Below are 17,549 nucleotides of genomic sequence, written 5' to 3' on the forward strand. Positions count from 1 at the left end.
GAAATACTTTTTGCCTAATAGACCTGTAATAGGGCCTGAATCGGTCGGCTCCCTAGTCCTGAGGCAAAATTAAACAGCAGCACATTTGCCCTTGTACATTCCCCCTTCTTCCTACTCACAAGAGGACGCCAGCACAGTGAAGAGTCAAATAGGCCCAAGTAAGAAAAGACTCTTGTCTTTGGGAGAACACTGGTCCCCAGGGTAAACTTGCATGTTTTAGTCTTAGTCTTACATGGGCATACCACCATCATGTATGATTTTTGGACCTTTACCGATAAGTCCAAGTCCCCAATAAAGTTAGCAAAAGAGTTAAACAAAGACTGTAGACCCCTTGCAGTTTTGGCCATGATAACAGCATCATCCGCATAGAAGCGCACGAGTAAGCACCGGCCTCCCATGTGCGCCCAATCTGCTTTGGTGTCAATCAGGGCCTGCTCCAAGCCAAGCTGTTAATATAAAATTAAAAATAAACGGGGCCAATCTACAGCCCTGGCGGACCCCCTTTTAATATGAAAACTTCAAGAGCTTTCAGATCACTAGAGTAACAAACTGCGGCTATGGTATTCATATGCAGATCTCTTAAAAAAGAGGACGATGTCACGGTCCCCCCTACAGATAACATAATCTGCCTTAATTTCTCCCGATTGACTCGATCAAACACAGAGGAGAGATCCATAAACCCTAAATGAATAGAGATGTGGCGAGCAATGGTATCTTTACTTAAGACAATATAAAGGTTTAAACACTGGTCCACTGTTGACCTCCCAGAACGAAAGCCATACTGTACTTCTGAGAGAATATCATTTTCCTCAGCCCACGTCCCCATTCTATCCAGGAGCATTCGCCCAACTACCTTCACAACAGAGTTGAAAACAGAGATGGGCCTATAGACTCAGGGTTGTCCCTGTCCCCCTTTTCAGGTCTCGCCTAGCGACGCAGCGCATGCGCGTTGCTCGCCTTGGCGAGATCTATTGTTGTCTGTTTCTTGGCCGAAGGGGTACAGGACATGTGCGTGCTTGGACAGGCGATGTGCACGTGCACGGCTCGCATCGTTTGAGCACAACCCTCCTGCCCCTCGCTTTCACAGCGACAGCTTGTTTATTCAAGTCCACTGTGCACGAAGCTTCGCAGAAGAGACGTTTCTGTCCTGCTCAACGATAGCACACAGTTATCCTTGCAAAGCAGGCTTCACTGGTTGCCGTTTCGCTACACTTGTTATCTTTGTTTCAAGCGCCTCATTTGTATTTGTATTATTTATTCATTTTATTGAGGCGCAGCTTCCTCCCGTTTTCGTTGCGCTGTGTGTGACATGTGCACCACCGTGTCTCCGAGGAAGCTGGATTGCCGTAAGAAGCCTTCCGATTCCCTTGCACGGTAGAGTAACTGCTTTCTTTTACACGATGTTTATTAACCTTTCAAACAATTAATTGTCCTGTTACGCTACGCTTGGTGCGCTGCGCGGCTAATCTTAGACAGCAATCGTAACTTCGGCTCACAGTGACTGTTGCTCCTGACACTCGAAATGACGCGCCCTTCCTTCAGCATAAGCACATTTAGTACAGTGTGGCTCTCGCACAAAATAACGGCATGCTCCAAATCCTTATAATGCTCAAGCTTTATTCTTTATTCTTTTCTACGCTCGAAGTGCGTAGCGACTGCAGTTGTAACTCAAAACAATGTGTGGCTCACTGTGACAATTGCTCCTTTCGCATAGACAGCACCCTTCCTTCCGACATGAGCACACAATGTAGTTCACACTCGATGTCACTGCATGCACTTTCCTTTCATCGCGCTTCCACCTTCACTTTCTCCTTCTTAGGTTTCAAACTGGCACTGTATGCGCTCTTCTTTCTCCCTTCAGTGCAGCGCTGCCTCACTTTTTCGCGCTCACACTTTCTCAATGCCTCATACTATGCTGGGTTAGTTTTCCGCATAAAGTCACTCAGCAATGTTTCCATAAACTCGCACTCCAATTCACAGTTTTTCTACGCTTGGCTTGACTCACCATAACACCACAGACAGTCTTTCTTACTGTAAAAGTCGGTGAAAACCGTTGCCCACCGCCTTCCTTCTTGGGTTCATGGTCCAGAAACCTTCACACAGGACTATAAAGTTCACGCTGCGACCTCGACCTGGCCCCTCGTCACCAAAATTATGTTGAACAGAGGCATTGCAACTTGTTAGTTTTAAAAGAGAATGCTTTATTTAGCTGAAAGGTCGAGCATGACTTTGCTCCTTGCCAGCTCAACACCAACACCCGGGAGTCAAACGTCAGGGTCTCTCTATCACCACGGAAACAACAGAACAAAGACATGAATAACATCACGTCACAACATTGCGTGAAGTGTTTGAGCTCAAGATTACAACACTGTGCTTCACATTATCAGCCCCCCCCACTCACCTCCAAGCGCACACAGTGTATGCTGAGGCGCCGTCAGAACAATAAATGATTGGCTTTAGAACAAGCATTTGCAATGCAATAGGTCTCGCATTTGCGATAGTTTTTTTGGCATTGTAAATGACAATGCCTTTTATGTATGTGTTTTGAAAAACCTGCAAGGGGTGCATAGTCATTGCTTACTAGAAGCAAGCCTGGCAGTAACTGCGCCTCTTGTACTGCCAGCCTTGCTTCTCTTAAGCAATGGCTATAAGTACAAAGTGCGTGTTTACGCACCGCTTGCAGGTTTTCAAAACACATAAATAAAATGCATTGCCATTTACAATGCCAATAGCTCAAACTCTGGCAAATGTGATACCTATTGCATTGCAAATGCTTGTTGAAGACTGGGACGATGATAGAAGATGCCGATGACTGCGGAGTTCTTTCCCTAACTGCTCCCTTGACAAGTGAGGTCAAAACTGGCACCTATACTTCAGCGTCACAAATATACATATCTGGGGGGATGCCGTCGGTACCAGGGGCCTTACTCCTGGTTAAGCCAGCACTGCCCTTAACGTCCTCAAGAGAAAATTCCAAATTGGAGGTTCTGCCACCATCCCCCCATACCCTCCTTCAACGTTGTGCGTAGTCTTGAAAGACTCCTCAAAAAAGGAGACCCAGCAATCTTCAGTGATGTGAGACCCCAAAGACACTGCGGATTCAGAGGCCTGAAACGGCCTATGAACTAGTCTCCAGAATTTGGAACTACTTTTTAGAATGCTAACTTCAAGCAGGTCTTCCCGGGCCACGTCCATTAGATCATTCTTTCTCCTTCAAGCTCCTTTTTATACTGAGTGCAACTGTTCTTCACTTTGATGGGATCTCGAGGCTTGGCATTCAGGGCACACCTGAGATGCTTCTGCCATCTGGGTTTACCCATAGGTCCCGTGGTGCTTGGGCCTCCAAAAGACTAGAAGCCACATTGAAAATTGCTTCGAAGGCCCCCAGGACCTCACGAGGCAAACTGCTATTCCGTAGGCAGACTCTGAACTTGTTCTCACAACTGGAGTGCAATGTCCTATAGAAGTTGTCTGGCTCTAACTGCGACCACCTCAGTCTCCTGCCCTGCAACACCATTTTGGTGACACCTCCAGCCCCCAATGGGCGATCTTGAACCAAAGAAGACCAACATAAAAACACGCACACTGGGTATGGTCACTTAAGGGGCTCATGGGTATCTCTGTCTTGGGGATATAAGGAAGAAATAAAGCTGAGACAAAAATGTAATCTGTAAACATCTCTCAGCCTCACCCAATAACAGTGGGATTTAAAGCACTTGCAAAAGGGAAAACCTTGTCCAATGAAAACGCTAAATTAAACTCACTAAGTAAGGCATTTAATAAGGAACCTTGGTGCAAATGTTTTAAGTGATGGCCCGGCAAAATCATACAACCCCGCTAATGATCCCCCTCATCCTGGGATCTCCTCACAGATGAACATTAAAATCTCCTGCCACCATGATGTCAGCTTTAGATGAATTGAAGCCCTGCAGGTTTCGTAATAATGAACCCAGGGCCTGAATATTGCTTACATCGTGGGGATGGGGCCTAGCATTGTAAAAAATCAACAATATCAATTTAGAAGGACAACAGAAGTAAATATTAAACCTTGCAGAGTAGAAGCCCCTGTAGTTAACACAATAAACGTTCACTTAATCAACACTGATATAAAAATAACCAGACCCCCCTTTGGTCTTCCATTCCGAGAATCCATCGCTGGTGTAAAAAAGGTCTTCTAACCTTTTATAAAGAAACTGTCAGATGTTGTCCAGGTCTCCTGTAAACAGATTACTCCAAAGCCTGTGTCAAAATCCTACCACTTGGATTCCTTAAACCTGCCCCCAAGCCCTGCAATATTCCGGCTGATAAGTTTATATACCTTCTCATTGTGGTGCGGTAGATTCTTTTTATGCTGATTCGATATATTCATCATGGCCCCTCCCCTGTTCGTAAGCCTTTCAAATCAGTCACAGCCATCCTGATTGGTCAAAGAAGTGAATCTGTTAGCAAGGTCCGGATCACAGGGAACAGCTAAATGACCACTCTGGGCTAAAGTTTTATGGCGTGTAGTTGGCCACTGATTAAGCTTTAGAACTCGGTCCACTGGCATATAGAAGAATCCCAGGGGGAGGGCCAAAGTCGGAGTGGTGACAGAACGCTTGATAGATGCAAGGATTCTACCTGCAGTAAACGGCGTGTTGATGTTAATGATCACACAATCGCCCTCCAGGGATTTATTTGTTTTACCTATCCACTTAACCCTTCAGACCATGATCGTCCAGACTGGGTCCCCAAAGGAGGATGCGAGTCCAAGCAATGACTACCAGTGCAAAGCTCAAGTGAATCAGACGCTTTGCGCTACAGTGACTGCTAGTGACCAGCAACACGAGATCTGCACTATTACAGCAATGCCAGTCCGCGATGACTGCCAAAGCGAAGCTCTGGAAACGACCATCCAGTAATTTTGGTGATGCCAGATTTTGGAGAAGATGGGTCAAGATAAGCAGTGATGGCTGCTTGAACAAAATTAATCCAGATCAGAACCCTCTCCTTTTCCCACCCAGACCTCACAGTGGCGATGGACACATATCTGCTGGGCTGGCGAAGTCACCTTGGGGAGGGAGAGATCAGGGAGATCTTGTCTCCAGCAAAGGGCTATCTTCACATCAGCCTACTGTAGTTGCCAGCCAATCTTCTGGCTTTGAATGCCTTCTCGCCATCTGTGAAGCGGAAATTAGTGCAAGGTTTCATGGTTAACACCACTGCTATGTGGTACTGCAAGAAGCAGAGTGGAGCGGAGTGGAGTCCTGTGTCAGGAGGCTCTGCACCTCTGGAGGTGGTTGGACGACCATGGCACTTTCCGGTTCATGAACCACCTGGCAGGGTCCCTGAAGACCAAAGCAGACGAACTGAGAAGGTGGCATCTACCTCCTGAGGTAGTGCAAGACATCTTCCGACAGTGGTGGGAACCCTGTATGGAGCTTTTCACCACCATCGAGAACACGCAGGGCCTGATTCACAAAGGGCCTCGCACTTGCGGCGGAGGCCCTGCAGTTGTGGGGGAGTCTCTGCACTCTGGCCACTTGGGGTGGAATCTCTGTGATCTCGGGTGGAATTTGAGCAATGAGAATTCGCATTGCGGATACTCCGCTTCGAGTGCAGAGACTCGCCCTTGACTGTGGGTCCTCCGCTCCGAGTGCAGACACTCTCCCTTCACTGTGGGTCCTCCACCACGAGTGTGGAGGCCCCCCCTTGACTGTGGGTCCTCCGCTCCAAGTGCAGAGACTCCCCCTTGACTGTGGGTCCTCTGCTCCGAGTCCAGAGACTCCCCCTTGACTGTGGGTCCTCCGCTCCGAGTGCAGAGGCTCCTCCTTGACTGTGGGTCCTCCGCCACGAGTGTGGAGGCTCCCCCTTGACTGTGGGTCCTTCGCTCTGAGTGCAGAGACTCCTCCTTGACTGTGGGTCCTCTGCTCCGAGTGCAGAGACTCCCCCTTGACTGTGGTTGCTCCGCCATGAGTGTGGAGGCTCCCCCTTGACTGTGGGTCCTCCGCCACGAGTGTGGAGGCTCCCCCTTGACTGTGGGCCCTCCGCCACGAGTGCAGAGACTCCCCCATGACTGTGGGTCCTCCGCCACGAGTGTGGAGGCCCTTTGTATATCAGGCTCTCAGTCTTTAAAGATTTGCACGTTGGAGTTTTCACGAGAACACTCATTAAGAGATGCTTACTGGCTGGAATGGAACATGGGACTCCCGTATGCCTTTCCCGTCCCTACATCTCTTGGCCAGAGTTCTGAAACAGATCAGGAGTGACTGGGTCCAGCTCATCCTAGTGGCTCCAGGTTGGGCTACGGGAGGGTGGTGGTACCTGGACCTTTTGGACATGAGCATCTGTTCTCAAATCAGGTTATCACTTTGTAAGGACCTCCTGCCTCAGCACCTGGGCAGCGTCCTCCTCCCGCATCAGTGCAATCTATGCCCAAGTGAACGGGAATTGCACGGCGACAGCTAAATGTGTTTGATCCGCTGCCTGAAATGATGGATGTTGTCACTGCCACTTTGCACCGTTCCATGAAATCCATTATATGCTGGGACAGATATATGTCCTGGTGTGGCATTCGTAAAACTGACCCCTTACATGCAAGTCAGACATCTTATTGTTTTTATTTTGTTTTATCTTTGGCCTAGCAAGGCTTTTCGGTAGGCTATATTAAAGGGCTTTTGTCGCCCTTTCAGCCTTTCTACGTTTACTGGACCAACTGTCCTTGTTTAATCACCTGTTGTAATGAGAGTTCTTAAGTGTTTGATACGCATTCCCTTCCAAACCATTTGTGGAACCTAACCTGGTCTGAACGTTCCTCATGTGCACGCCCTTTGAGCCGATGCACAGCTGCCTGCTGTGTCTCCGACTTTAAAGTCTTCCTCCATATATCAGCATGGTGCATGAGTGAACGTCTTCCTCCATATATCAGCGTGATGCATGAGTGAACGTCTTCCTCCATATATCAGCATGGTGCATGAGTGAACGTCTTCCTCCATATATCAGCGTGATGCATGAGTGAACGTCTTCCTCCATATATCAGCATGGTGCATGAGTGAACGTCTTCCTCCATATATCAGCATGATGCATGAGTGAACGGCTTCCTCCATATATCAGCATGATGCATGAGTGAACGTCCGTCCCTTTCACTGTCGCCGCCCTGCACCACCTTTTTCCCAGACATCTTGGTGCTGAGAACTCAGGTGGCATTCATGCCTAATGTTGTGACTCCCTTCCTCTCCATCACTCTTCCAGTTTTGTTCCCCCTCACCTTGTAGAAAGAGGAGGAGGAGAGATTCCATCAGTTAGATTCCAAAATTATGTTAAGATTTTAAATTGATCATACCCAGGACCATCGAGTGAACGATCCACTGTCTGTGGGGTTTTCCGGAGCCAAGAAAGGGAAGGATGTGCAGAAGAGGACCCTGTCGAGGTGGATAGTCCTGCGCTTTAAGATCTGCTACACACCATCCAAGAGGCAGCCTCTGGTGGGTCTGAGAGCCCATTCTAACAGGGCTAAGGATTTTACTAGTGCTTTAGACTACAGACGCAATATAGACTCTGATCCAACTCCTCTAAAGTATCTCTGGAGGCAAGAGTCCTACGTCTCTATCCTTTTGTTTATACCCACTTGTCACTTTTTTATTCACCTCACACATTTGAATGATTTAAGCATATTTGTGTAATAAATTGTTTTCTGACTCATTAATCTTGTGAATAAAGTGCATTAAATATTTTATTGCAATGGTTGGTCTTAATATTACAGGATTCTGCTCCTTATCCTTTACTGCATATTATGATTAATGTTTCTACATGGGACAAAAGCTACGTCCACCAATTTTTGAGATATTACTCTTATAAATATGTCTACAATGAACTATTGTTGTCAGAATATATGTTATTGTCCCAGATGCTTCTTTTAGCAGTTTGGGCACATCCTTGTTTTTCTTCAAGGTACCACTGTGTAACCATGCAGAGAGTCTGTGCTTGACATCTGCGTTAGCACGCGGAGTGCATGTGCTTGACCACTGCGTTAGCATGCGGAGTGCCTGTCCTTGACATCTGCCTGACCGCAGTGTTTGCACTGGTGCGTATGTTTCATGAAGCACTTCTGCCTTGACAGCCAGGTCCAGCGAGAAGGACTTTTTGCCCGCTTGGTCTTGCAAGACATTTGATTTTAGTCCCTCCTCCTGGGGAGGTACGGTATTTGCGATCTATTCAAAGGTGTGGTTAGACGTTTCTATCAGAAGAACAAGTTTCTTACCTTTAGTAACACTCTTTCTGGTGGCTAATCTAATCGCAGATTCCTCACTGCCCTCACACCTTTCCTTTCTGTGTAGTGGCCTCTTTATAAGATCTAAAAAGGTCACAATTTAGTATTCTGCACACTGGTACCAACAATTGTTCATGCTCAACGTCTGAGGGTGCAGAAAAGGTAAGAATCTGACATCAGTGCGCAGGGGTGGCGCTCATATGCCTCTTTGCTCTGTCTGTTTGGGGTTGTTTGGATCAGCGTAGAGCCGCTTGGGAGCACTGCTATGGAGAATGTAGGAAAGTGATCCTTTTTGCATGGTTGCCCCCCACTTTTTGCCTAATGTTGATGTACTTTTACTGAGTGTGCCCTGGGCTCCTGCCAACCAGGTACTCAGGGCCTATGTTCTTTCCCTAAACTGTACCGTTGCAAAACCCAATTGGCAACTCTCTTACCACATGTAAGTCCCCTGTACAAGGTACCATAGGTACCAAGGGCAAAGTGACCAGGGAAGACCTCTAAGGGCTGCAGCACTTATTGTGCCACCCTTAGAGGCCCAGCACCTTTACACACACACACACTACCACATCAGGCTGCTTGTTTTGGTGCAGAACAAAGTGAAGAGTCGACATGGCACACATCCCTGTGTGCCATGCCTACAACCCACTGCTCTGGCATAGGTACGCCACACCTCTAGCTGGATACTCTATACCAGTGGTGAGGGTACAAGTGCATGAGCCGTGTACCCCTCCAGTGTCTAAGTCAATTCTCATACATTGTAAGTGCATTAATTCCATAAAGAGTATATGGTGTGGGAGTTTGTCATTACGAACTCCACAGCACCATAATGGCTTTACTGAAAAATGGGAAGTTTAATATCAAACTTCTCAGCACATTAAACCCACACTGATGGCAGGGAGGGATTTAATGCCAAATGCACTCAGAGGCCATCTTGGAGATGCCTCCTGAAAAAATACCTAACTCTAGTGTCCTGGCTGAGTGGCTGCTCGCCAGCTGCCATAACCAGACATGTTTCTGGACCCCTGGGTCGAGAGTCTGCTGCTCTCGGGGTCCTGAAACAAAGCATGTCTTGGGACGAGGTGCCAAACCTCCTCCCCCCGGTTGGGCAGGGTCCACGAAGTGGAAGCTTCAAAGGCTTGCCGCCTTTGTGAGCTACCTCAGCCATTTGCTGCTCCCAGCAACTGGCCCCCACCGGTTCTGACCCCCACTTTAGGCGGGAGAATCAGCGGGAAAACCAAGTTAGGAGGAGAGATGTGCCCACCTTTGCCAACCCTACCCCTCAGGTGGGAGAGGCGAGGTGAAGCACAACTCTCAGTCTCCACCATCTTGCAGATAGGGGGACATAGCCAACCAGAGTGAGGCTTATGCCCCACCTTCCACAGGAGGGTGGCATAATAGGGGGTGTACTCACCCCAAGTAAGGGACTCATCGGTTCCGACCTGTACCTACCTGTAACACCCCTAAATTTAGTATTTAAGGGCAACCCTGAACCTTGCCTCCTCAGACAAGAAGAAACAAGAAGAAGAAGGACAGAAGAGCCGTGCTGAAGAAGAAGAGGAGTACACCAACTGACTTGGCCCCAGCCCTACCGGCCTGTCACAACCTCATCCTGCTATAGCGAAATCCTGGTGTGTCTTGCAGCCAGCAGCCCCCAAGAACCCGGAGGACCTTCCATGCCTTCCCAAACCAGACTTAGTCTCCTATGAGCACTGGAGTTGCTCACCCACAGACTCTGGCTCCGGCCAAATCTGCGAGTCTGCTCCACTCTGCACCCGACACCCACGGCCCGAGTTGGAGTGGCTCAACTCCACGAGGAGGTCTACCCAGCGATCCTGACCTGGGATCTGGTGATCCCTGGCCTGCCTCAAGTCTCCAACTGACTCCTGCAGCCCCTTTCTTGAGAATCCCCCTGACCGAGACCGGAGCCGGCAAGAGAAACCAGACGCCAAAAGATGCCCCTGCACCCGACATCCCCCGTCCTTGGGTGGCCCAACTGATGGTGTCCCAGCATCCTAAGACATCCCAACTTACTTCTCCAACCATGGGTCGCCTCCAGAAGATCTTCGACCCCTAGCCTGCAGTGTTTGTTGCAACCTGAGAATCCCCATTGAAATCAACAGGACACCCAATGCCAAAACAGCACCCTGCACCCGGCCGTCCCTGTGCCACTGTGGGTGCACCCTGTGTGCTAAATCGGATCCCCCTTTGCCCTGAGCCTAACACCATGAGCTTTGCTCCCACAACCATGTGGCCTTGTCGTGAGCAGCCACCAACCGGGGGCCTGCTATCCACCACTGGATAACACTGGGCCTTAGCACTCTGCACCCAGCCGCCCTAGTGCTGCTGAGGGTGCTTTGAGAGTGCATCCTTGACCCTGGGGGAACCCTAGTTCTAACCCCAGAAAACCAACTCCCAATACCAAGTACTTACCCCTAAACCGATAACTCAAGTGTGGAGTTGGTTTGTATGAAACCTTAAAAAACTGCCTATGTACAAAAACTGAATTACTTACCTTTTGTCTAGGAAATGTCCCAGTGTGATATCTAGGCATATCACACTCAATAGCAAAAGTAACTTAAAAAGTAATCTGAAAAGAAATGTACACAGTAATCTCGAAAGTAATTTTGACTGTTGACTTACCTGTAAACCAACCAACTGCATTCAAACTGTATTTCACTACAAAAATTGTGCAAAGTATTATTATAATTACCTGTACCAGGCCTGGATTGGTTCTAGAAAATAAAATATTACTAAACAATATTTTTATACATGAAAATTGGTCTGATTTCAGTCTTTGAGTGTGTGACATCATGTCTTGCCTGAGTGTGTACAATAAATGCTTAACAGTACCATCTGAGAAAGCCTTACTGCTCGCCCACACTGCCACACATAGAGAGTAAGGTTCTATCTAACTTTACCTCTGCCTACCTTTGGGGATCCACTGGACTCTGTGCACACTATATCTCACTTTAGTATAGTATATACAGAGCCAGCTTCCTACAAGAATGTTTTCCGGATCAGGTCGAGAGTTTTCTAAGGTGAAGAATTTGAAGTTAGAGTAAGCATCAGAAAGAGTGTTACCAAAGGTAAGTCGCTTGTTGCCCTCTCCCAGGGTACATTGTGATGGTTCTACTATCCTAGCAGGGGTGAAGCTTCAGGGTGAGTGTTAGGCTTGGTAGTTTCGTTTGAGGGCCCTTAATCAGGTCTGCTGTCTTTTTCGGTTTTTGTGAGCCAAGAGATAAAGCAAATTAGTAATTAGTGACTTTTGATGTCAACGGAAGAGCGAAAGAGAGAGAGAGAGTTGGCTGAATTTCAAAATGTGAAACCAGATAACCTGGAATCAATACCAGCTTCTCTGCTTGTCCTAACTGTATGATCTTAGGCAAATATTTAATTTCACAGCGCCTCCTTCTTCTTTATTGTCACATGCAAGGGTACTTTATTACACTCGAGCTCTGTATGCACAAGACCTCTTATATTGGATTTAATAAACTATTAAATGGCTCTATTTATAATAAGAACGTTGGCCTTGTTAAGAATTTACATGAATACTGACTAACCTCTTAGTTCACTAACGCATTGTCCTTAGGGCTCGAGCCACAAAGTTTTCACAAAACTATCGCTTTTAATAAATGTCTGTCTATGCAGTGATGTAATCTGATGTGCTAAGATGAAACGTTTCCATATGTTAAATAAATACACTTTTTTTCAATTTTGAAGAGATTGTATCATATTTGTACGTTATGATTGTTGCACGTTATTCATGCCAAATGCTTTCATGGCCCGGCTCCTGCACAGACTCTTAGAGCCCAGTCAGACCCATGGCTCTGCTTTGGCTGGGCTCTTCCTCGGCTTACCCTATCAATTTGCCTGCACTCCCTCCTCTATTTGCGACTCGGGCTTAGTAGATGGGTCCACCAGTCCCTTAATAAAATGATTTATAAAAGGTGGGACTAGAAACAAGGAACCCTGCACACGTGCCCGATTTAACACCTCTACTATTAAGGCTTCTAGTAGAGAGGAAGAAGAGTGCGAGCTGTGAAAATACATTTAAAATAAGGGATCTTTGGGCAGGGACTCCAGGCTATTGTATAGTACGTGACTGTACTCATGAGTTCCAAGGGAGAACTACCAGGCCGAGGTGAGACAGACAGGGTGAAACTTTAGAGTGGGTGTTTGGGGTTCAACACCTCTTGTGCATTCTAGGTTTGGTAGCTGGTTCTGGGGGCACTGAGTCAGGTCTCCTATGTCTGTTGTTTATTTTTCTCATCAATCTCATTTTACTAAGAGGTTTTAACTTGCTCATTTTTTTCATAATGGGATTTTCAATATATAGTGACCGGTTTACCAAACAAGTAGTAAATATGCATCTATAGCAGTACTCCTTAACTGGGTGCAAATATACTGTTTTTTGGAATTCAGAAAGATTGACAGTAGTAGGCTTGGAAAGCTGTGCTGCTCTCATGTTTCCAGGCATGGTACTGGCAAGCAAAGACCCTAAGGGTGATGGGATGAATACTTGTAAATAGTCTAACCAGAGACCATCACTCAGGGGAGCATTCCAACCCATCATTTGTCCCCCACTGTGCCACTCTAGACAGAGGCCTACCTAATGCAAGTCAGTACTGATCCTGTTCCTCAAGGAAGCGGCCTGTCCCTCTCTCCCAGGACATACTATTCTCCTGCCAGCAGCTGTGATTGTCTCACTCTCTCCAGGACATATTATTGCCCTGCCTGCAGAGGTGATTGTCTCACTCTCTCCCAGGACACCTTATTGTCCTGTCCACATCTGTGATTGTCTCACCGTCTCCCAGGACATACTATTGTCCTGCCAGCAGCTGTGATTGTCTCAGTCTCTCCCAGGACATACTATTATCCTGCCTGCAGGGGTGATTGTCTCACCCTCTCCCAGGACATACTATTGTCCTGCCAGCAGCTGTGATTGTCTCACCCTCTCCCAGGACATACTATTGTCCTGCCAGCAGCTGTGATTGTCTCACCCTCTCCCAGGACATACTATTGTCCTGCCCACAGCTGTGATTGTCTCACCCTCTCCCAGGACATACTATTGTCCGGCCAGCAGCTGTGATTGTCTCACTCTTTCCCAGGATATACAATTGTTCTGGCTGCTGTGGTTGTCTCACGCTCTCCCATGAGGACATACTATTGTTCTGGCTGCTGTGGTTGTCTCACTCTCTCCCAGGACACCTTGTCGTCCTGCCCACAGCTTTGATTGTCTCACTCTCTCCCAGGACATACTATTGTCCTGCCTGCAGCTGTGATTGTCTCACTCTCTCTAGGAACACCTTGTCGTCCTGCCCACAGCTGTTATTGTCTTACTCTCTCCCAGGACATACTATTGGCCTGCCAGCAGAAGTGGTTGTCTCACTCTCTCCCAGGACACCTTGTAGTTTTGCCTGCAGAATGTGATTGTCTCGTTGTCTTGCAGGATATACTACTGCCCTGCCCGTAGGTGTGATTGTCTCACTCTCTCCCAGGACATACTATTGTCCTGCCTGCAGAAGTGGTTGTCTCACTCTCTCCCAGAACACCTTGTCGTCCTGCCTGCAGATAGGATTGTCTCGTTGTCTCGCTGGAAATACTATTGACCTGCCTGTAGGTGTGATTGTTCCACTGTCTCCCAGGACATACTATTGTCCTGCCTGCAGATGTGATTGTCTCGCTCTCTCCCAGGACACCTTATTGTTTTCCCTGCAGCTGTGATTGTGTCACTCTTTCCCTGGACAGACTCCTGCCGGCAGGTGTGAATGTTTCATTCTCTCCAAGGATTCACTAGATCTTCTTTCGGTGTGATTATTGAACTATCCCAAGATGCTTTGTTGTCCTGACCACAGGTGTGGTGTGTTTCACAGTGCCCCAGGTAGCATTGTTCTCCCACTCACTAGTGTGATTGTCTCACTCTCTCCTGTTTCTTGCTTCTCCTCTATGCGGCCAATGCCAGCGGAGGGAGGCAGCCTGGCACAGTATGGTAAGTGAGGTTCCCATCCATGTGTCTTCTCATCTGTGGCCATCGTCTGTGACAGCAGAAGGGAAGAGAGAGAAGCGTCTCCATCTTCTCTCTGTTTATGCATCAACCCCTCTACCGGCCTCTCATCCTGGGGTTACAGCTTGTGCTATGTTCAGCTGTCAGTCCTGCCATTCATGCTTTCCTCTGTGCCTAACTAGCCTTTCTCTCTCCTCTGTCTCTTAAGCATCTGAATCTTCTACTTATCTCATCCACCTCCCATCTCCTCTTCACCACGTCTATCCCAGTGATTGCCCCTCTCTCCACTGTCTCTTCAAGACTGACCCATCATCTCCTCTATCTTCTACTGTATCTCATCCACCTCCCATCTCCTCTTCACCCTGGCTATCCCACTGATTGCCCCTCTCTCCACTGTCACTTCAAGACTGACCCATCATCTCCTCTATCTTCTACTGTATCTCATCCACCTCCCATCTCCTCTTCACCCTGGCTATCCCACTGATTGCCCCTCTCTCCTCTGTGATCCTCTTCTCTATCTTACTCATTCACTGCTGTTTTTTATGTACTCTGGAGGTCCCACTGACTGCCTTTTCTTCTTATATTTCTTCACTATCTCTTACCGAGTGCCCATTTCCTCTCTCTACCCTGTAGGTCACACTGCTGACCTCCCCCCACCCCTTTCCCTCTTATCCACTTTTTCTTATTTGCTCTGGTGGTCACACAGACCAGTCCTTTCTTCTTTTTCTCTCTCTAATCTGCCTCTCATCCACTGCTATTCTTTCATCACCCTGAAGGTCACACTGACTGATTCTCCCTTCTCTTTCTCAGCCTTGCGCTCTGTCTCGTCCCCCTCTACCCTGTGTCTCACTAACCACCTCTCTCTACACTTGGTCGATTTATTTCTCACCGGCTGCCCTTTTTGCTTTTTCATCCAATCTCCCCTCAGGTGTTGCTGCTAGCTCCTTTTTCATAAGTGGGAAATACGCCATTGACCCCGAGCTAAGGGGTGCGGAGTTTGAGCGCATCACTCAGAACCTGGACGTCAACTTCTGGAAGAGCTTCTGGAACATCACAGAGATGGAGGTCTTAGCGGTGAGGCTTAGTGCCATAGAGGGTGATTGGTGGGAGACTGAGTGCCGGGGAGGCTGAGTGCTGGGGAGACTGAGGGCTGAGTGCCATGGAGGCTGAGTGCTGGTGAGGCTGAGGAGGCCAAGGGTCGAGTGCCGCGGAGGTTGTGGGCTGGGTGCCAGGGAGACTGAAGGGCTGAGTGCCAGGGAGACAGAGAGCTGAGCACCGGGGAGGCTGAGGGCTGGGGATGCCGAGGGTTGAGTGCCGCTGAGGGCTGAGTGCCTGGGAGGCTGAGGGCTGAGTGCCCGGGAGGCTGATGGCTGAGCACCGGGGAGGCTGAGGGCTGAGCGCCGGGGAGGCCGAGAGCTGAGCGCCGGGGAGGTCGAGGGCTGAGCCCTTGGGAGGCTGAGGGCTGAGTGCCCGGGAGGCTGATGACTGAGCATTGGGGAGGCTGAGGTCTGAGTGTCGGGAGGCTGAGGGCTGAGCGCCAGGGAGGGTGAGGGCTGAGCGCCGGGGAGGCTGAGGGCTGAGCGCCGGGGAGGCTGAGGGCTGAGCGCCAGGGAGGCCGAGGGTTGAGCGCCGGTAAGGCTGAGGGCTGAGCGCTGGGGAGGCTGAGGGATGAGTGCCCGGGAGGCTGAGGGCTTAGCACTGGGGAGGCTGAGGGCTAAGCGTCGGGAGGCTGAGGGCTGAGCGCCGTTGAGGGTGAGGGCTAAGCGCCGTTGAGGGCTGAGCGCCGGGGAGGCTGAGGGCTGAGCGCCGGGGAGGCTGAGGGCTGAGCGCCGGGGAGGCTGAGGGCTGAGCGCCGGGGAGGCTGAGTGCTGAGCGCCGGTGAGGCTGAGGGCTGAGCGCCGGTGAGGCTGAGGGCTGAGCGCCGTTGAGTGTGAGGGCTAAGCGCCGTTGAGGGTGAGGGCTAAGCGCCGTTGAGGGCTGAGGGCCGAGCGCCCGGGAGGCTGAGGGCCGAGCGCCCGGGAGGCTGAGGGCTGAATGATGGTGAGGCAGAGGGCTGAGCACCGGAGAGGCCCAGGGCTGAGCGCCGTGGAGGCTGAGGGCAGAGGGCTGAGCGCGGGGAGGCCCAGGGCTGAGCGCCGGGGAGGCTGAGGGCAGAGGGCTGAGCGCCAGGGAGGCTGAGAGCTGAGCGCCGGGGAGGCTGAGGGCTGAGCGCCCAGCAGGCTGAGGGCTGAATGCAGGGGAGGCTGAGAGTCAGCGACGTTGACATCTGTGGAGAATGAAGGCTGGGAGATGGTGGTATCATTGTGATGGTCTGCTTAGTGTGGAAAGGGTCTTTGGAAGGGTGAAGCGTCCTGAGAATTTGCAAGTCTGGGTACTGAGTTTAATGTCATTGGGATGGGGCGGGAGTACTGCAGGGTGGCCCTCAAGCCAAGAGTATGAAACACAAAGGAGAAGGAGGGCGCAGTGCCTGTTGGTCCTGCATTGGGGCCCACAGCTCAGGGAAAAAGCATTGTTAGGGCAGCCCTGACAATGACACCTATAGCTCTGGGAGCATGCCTACGCCATCAGTGCAGTGTGCCTTAAAGCCCAGAGAAAGTGTGTCATTGCTGGTACATGTATGGGGGTTTGATTTGAGGTCCAAGAGATAGGGATAGGCCTGGAAGGCTTTCGTCTGGCCCAGCAGGAGGGGAGTCTTCCACATACATCAAGAGGCGCCATGCCTTGTCATATTTCTCTTTCTAGACCCCAGTGCGTTCACTCTTCTAGTTCTTAGGATATTAACTCTTATCTGGTTAACCAAGGTCTCCTTCCAACCATGTGGGGGTTGAGTTTGCTTTTCCGTTGCTACATTGTTTCGCATTGCAAAACCAAACTATAAAATGAAAATATTCTATGTAAGAAAGTTCCTTAATGTAGATTTGCTAGACACTCCGTCATGTAAGTCTAGATTATTTTTCAAACGGGCAGGTTTATTGGGTTAGTCAAATCTTTACGTAACATACACTTCAATAATCAATAATAACAAATAGATTTCCCCGTAATATGTACAGAAGCATAAAATATTGTCTGTAGCATCACCTTTTGTCTTGTTCTGTATCTCATTTCATATACAGTACTCAGGGTCTCAGGGTAGATTTAAGCTCTTCTTTTAGTTTCAGATACAGCTTCACTTGATGAATGAATAAATGGATGAAAAAGCTTATATAGCACACAGCTCCTCCTGTAGCAAGCACTTACCCAGCCTTCTAGCTTTTGAAGCACTCATTCAACCTTCCAGAATATGAAGCATTTGCCCAA

General features: G+C 49.1%; 1 protein-coding gene across 8 annotated transcripts in view; it reads left to right on the plus strand.

Annotated features, from left to right (window-relative positions):
- LIPE (lipase E, hormone sensitive type) overlaps nt 1-17,549 on the plus strand; it is a 414,723-nt gene that overhangs the window by 315,468 nt on the left and 81,706 nt on the right. For 4 of the 8 annotated variants that reach the window (XM_085615566.1, XM_085615567.1, XM_085615562.1 and 1 more), the window contains 2 exons: nt 14,211-14,237; nt 15,181-15,326. In XM_085615566.1, the coding sequence (XP_085471692.1) occupies nt 14,211-14,237; nt 15,181-15,326 (173 nt within the window). The remainder of the gene's footprint in view (nt 1-14,210; nt 14,238-15,180; nt 15,327-17,549) is intronic. The other 4 variants (XM_085615568.1, XM_085615569.1, XM_085615563.1 and 1 more) reach the window with 1 other exon arrangement.

Source organism: Triturus cristatus, chromosome 7, assembly GCF_964204655.1.
Source record: "Triturus cristatus chromosome 7, aTriCri1.1, whole genome shotgun sequence".
Taxonomy (NCBI): domain Eukaryota; kingdom Metazoa; phylum Chordata; class Amphibia; order Caudata; family Salamandridae; genus Triturus; species Triturus cristatus.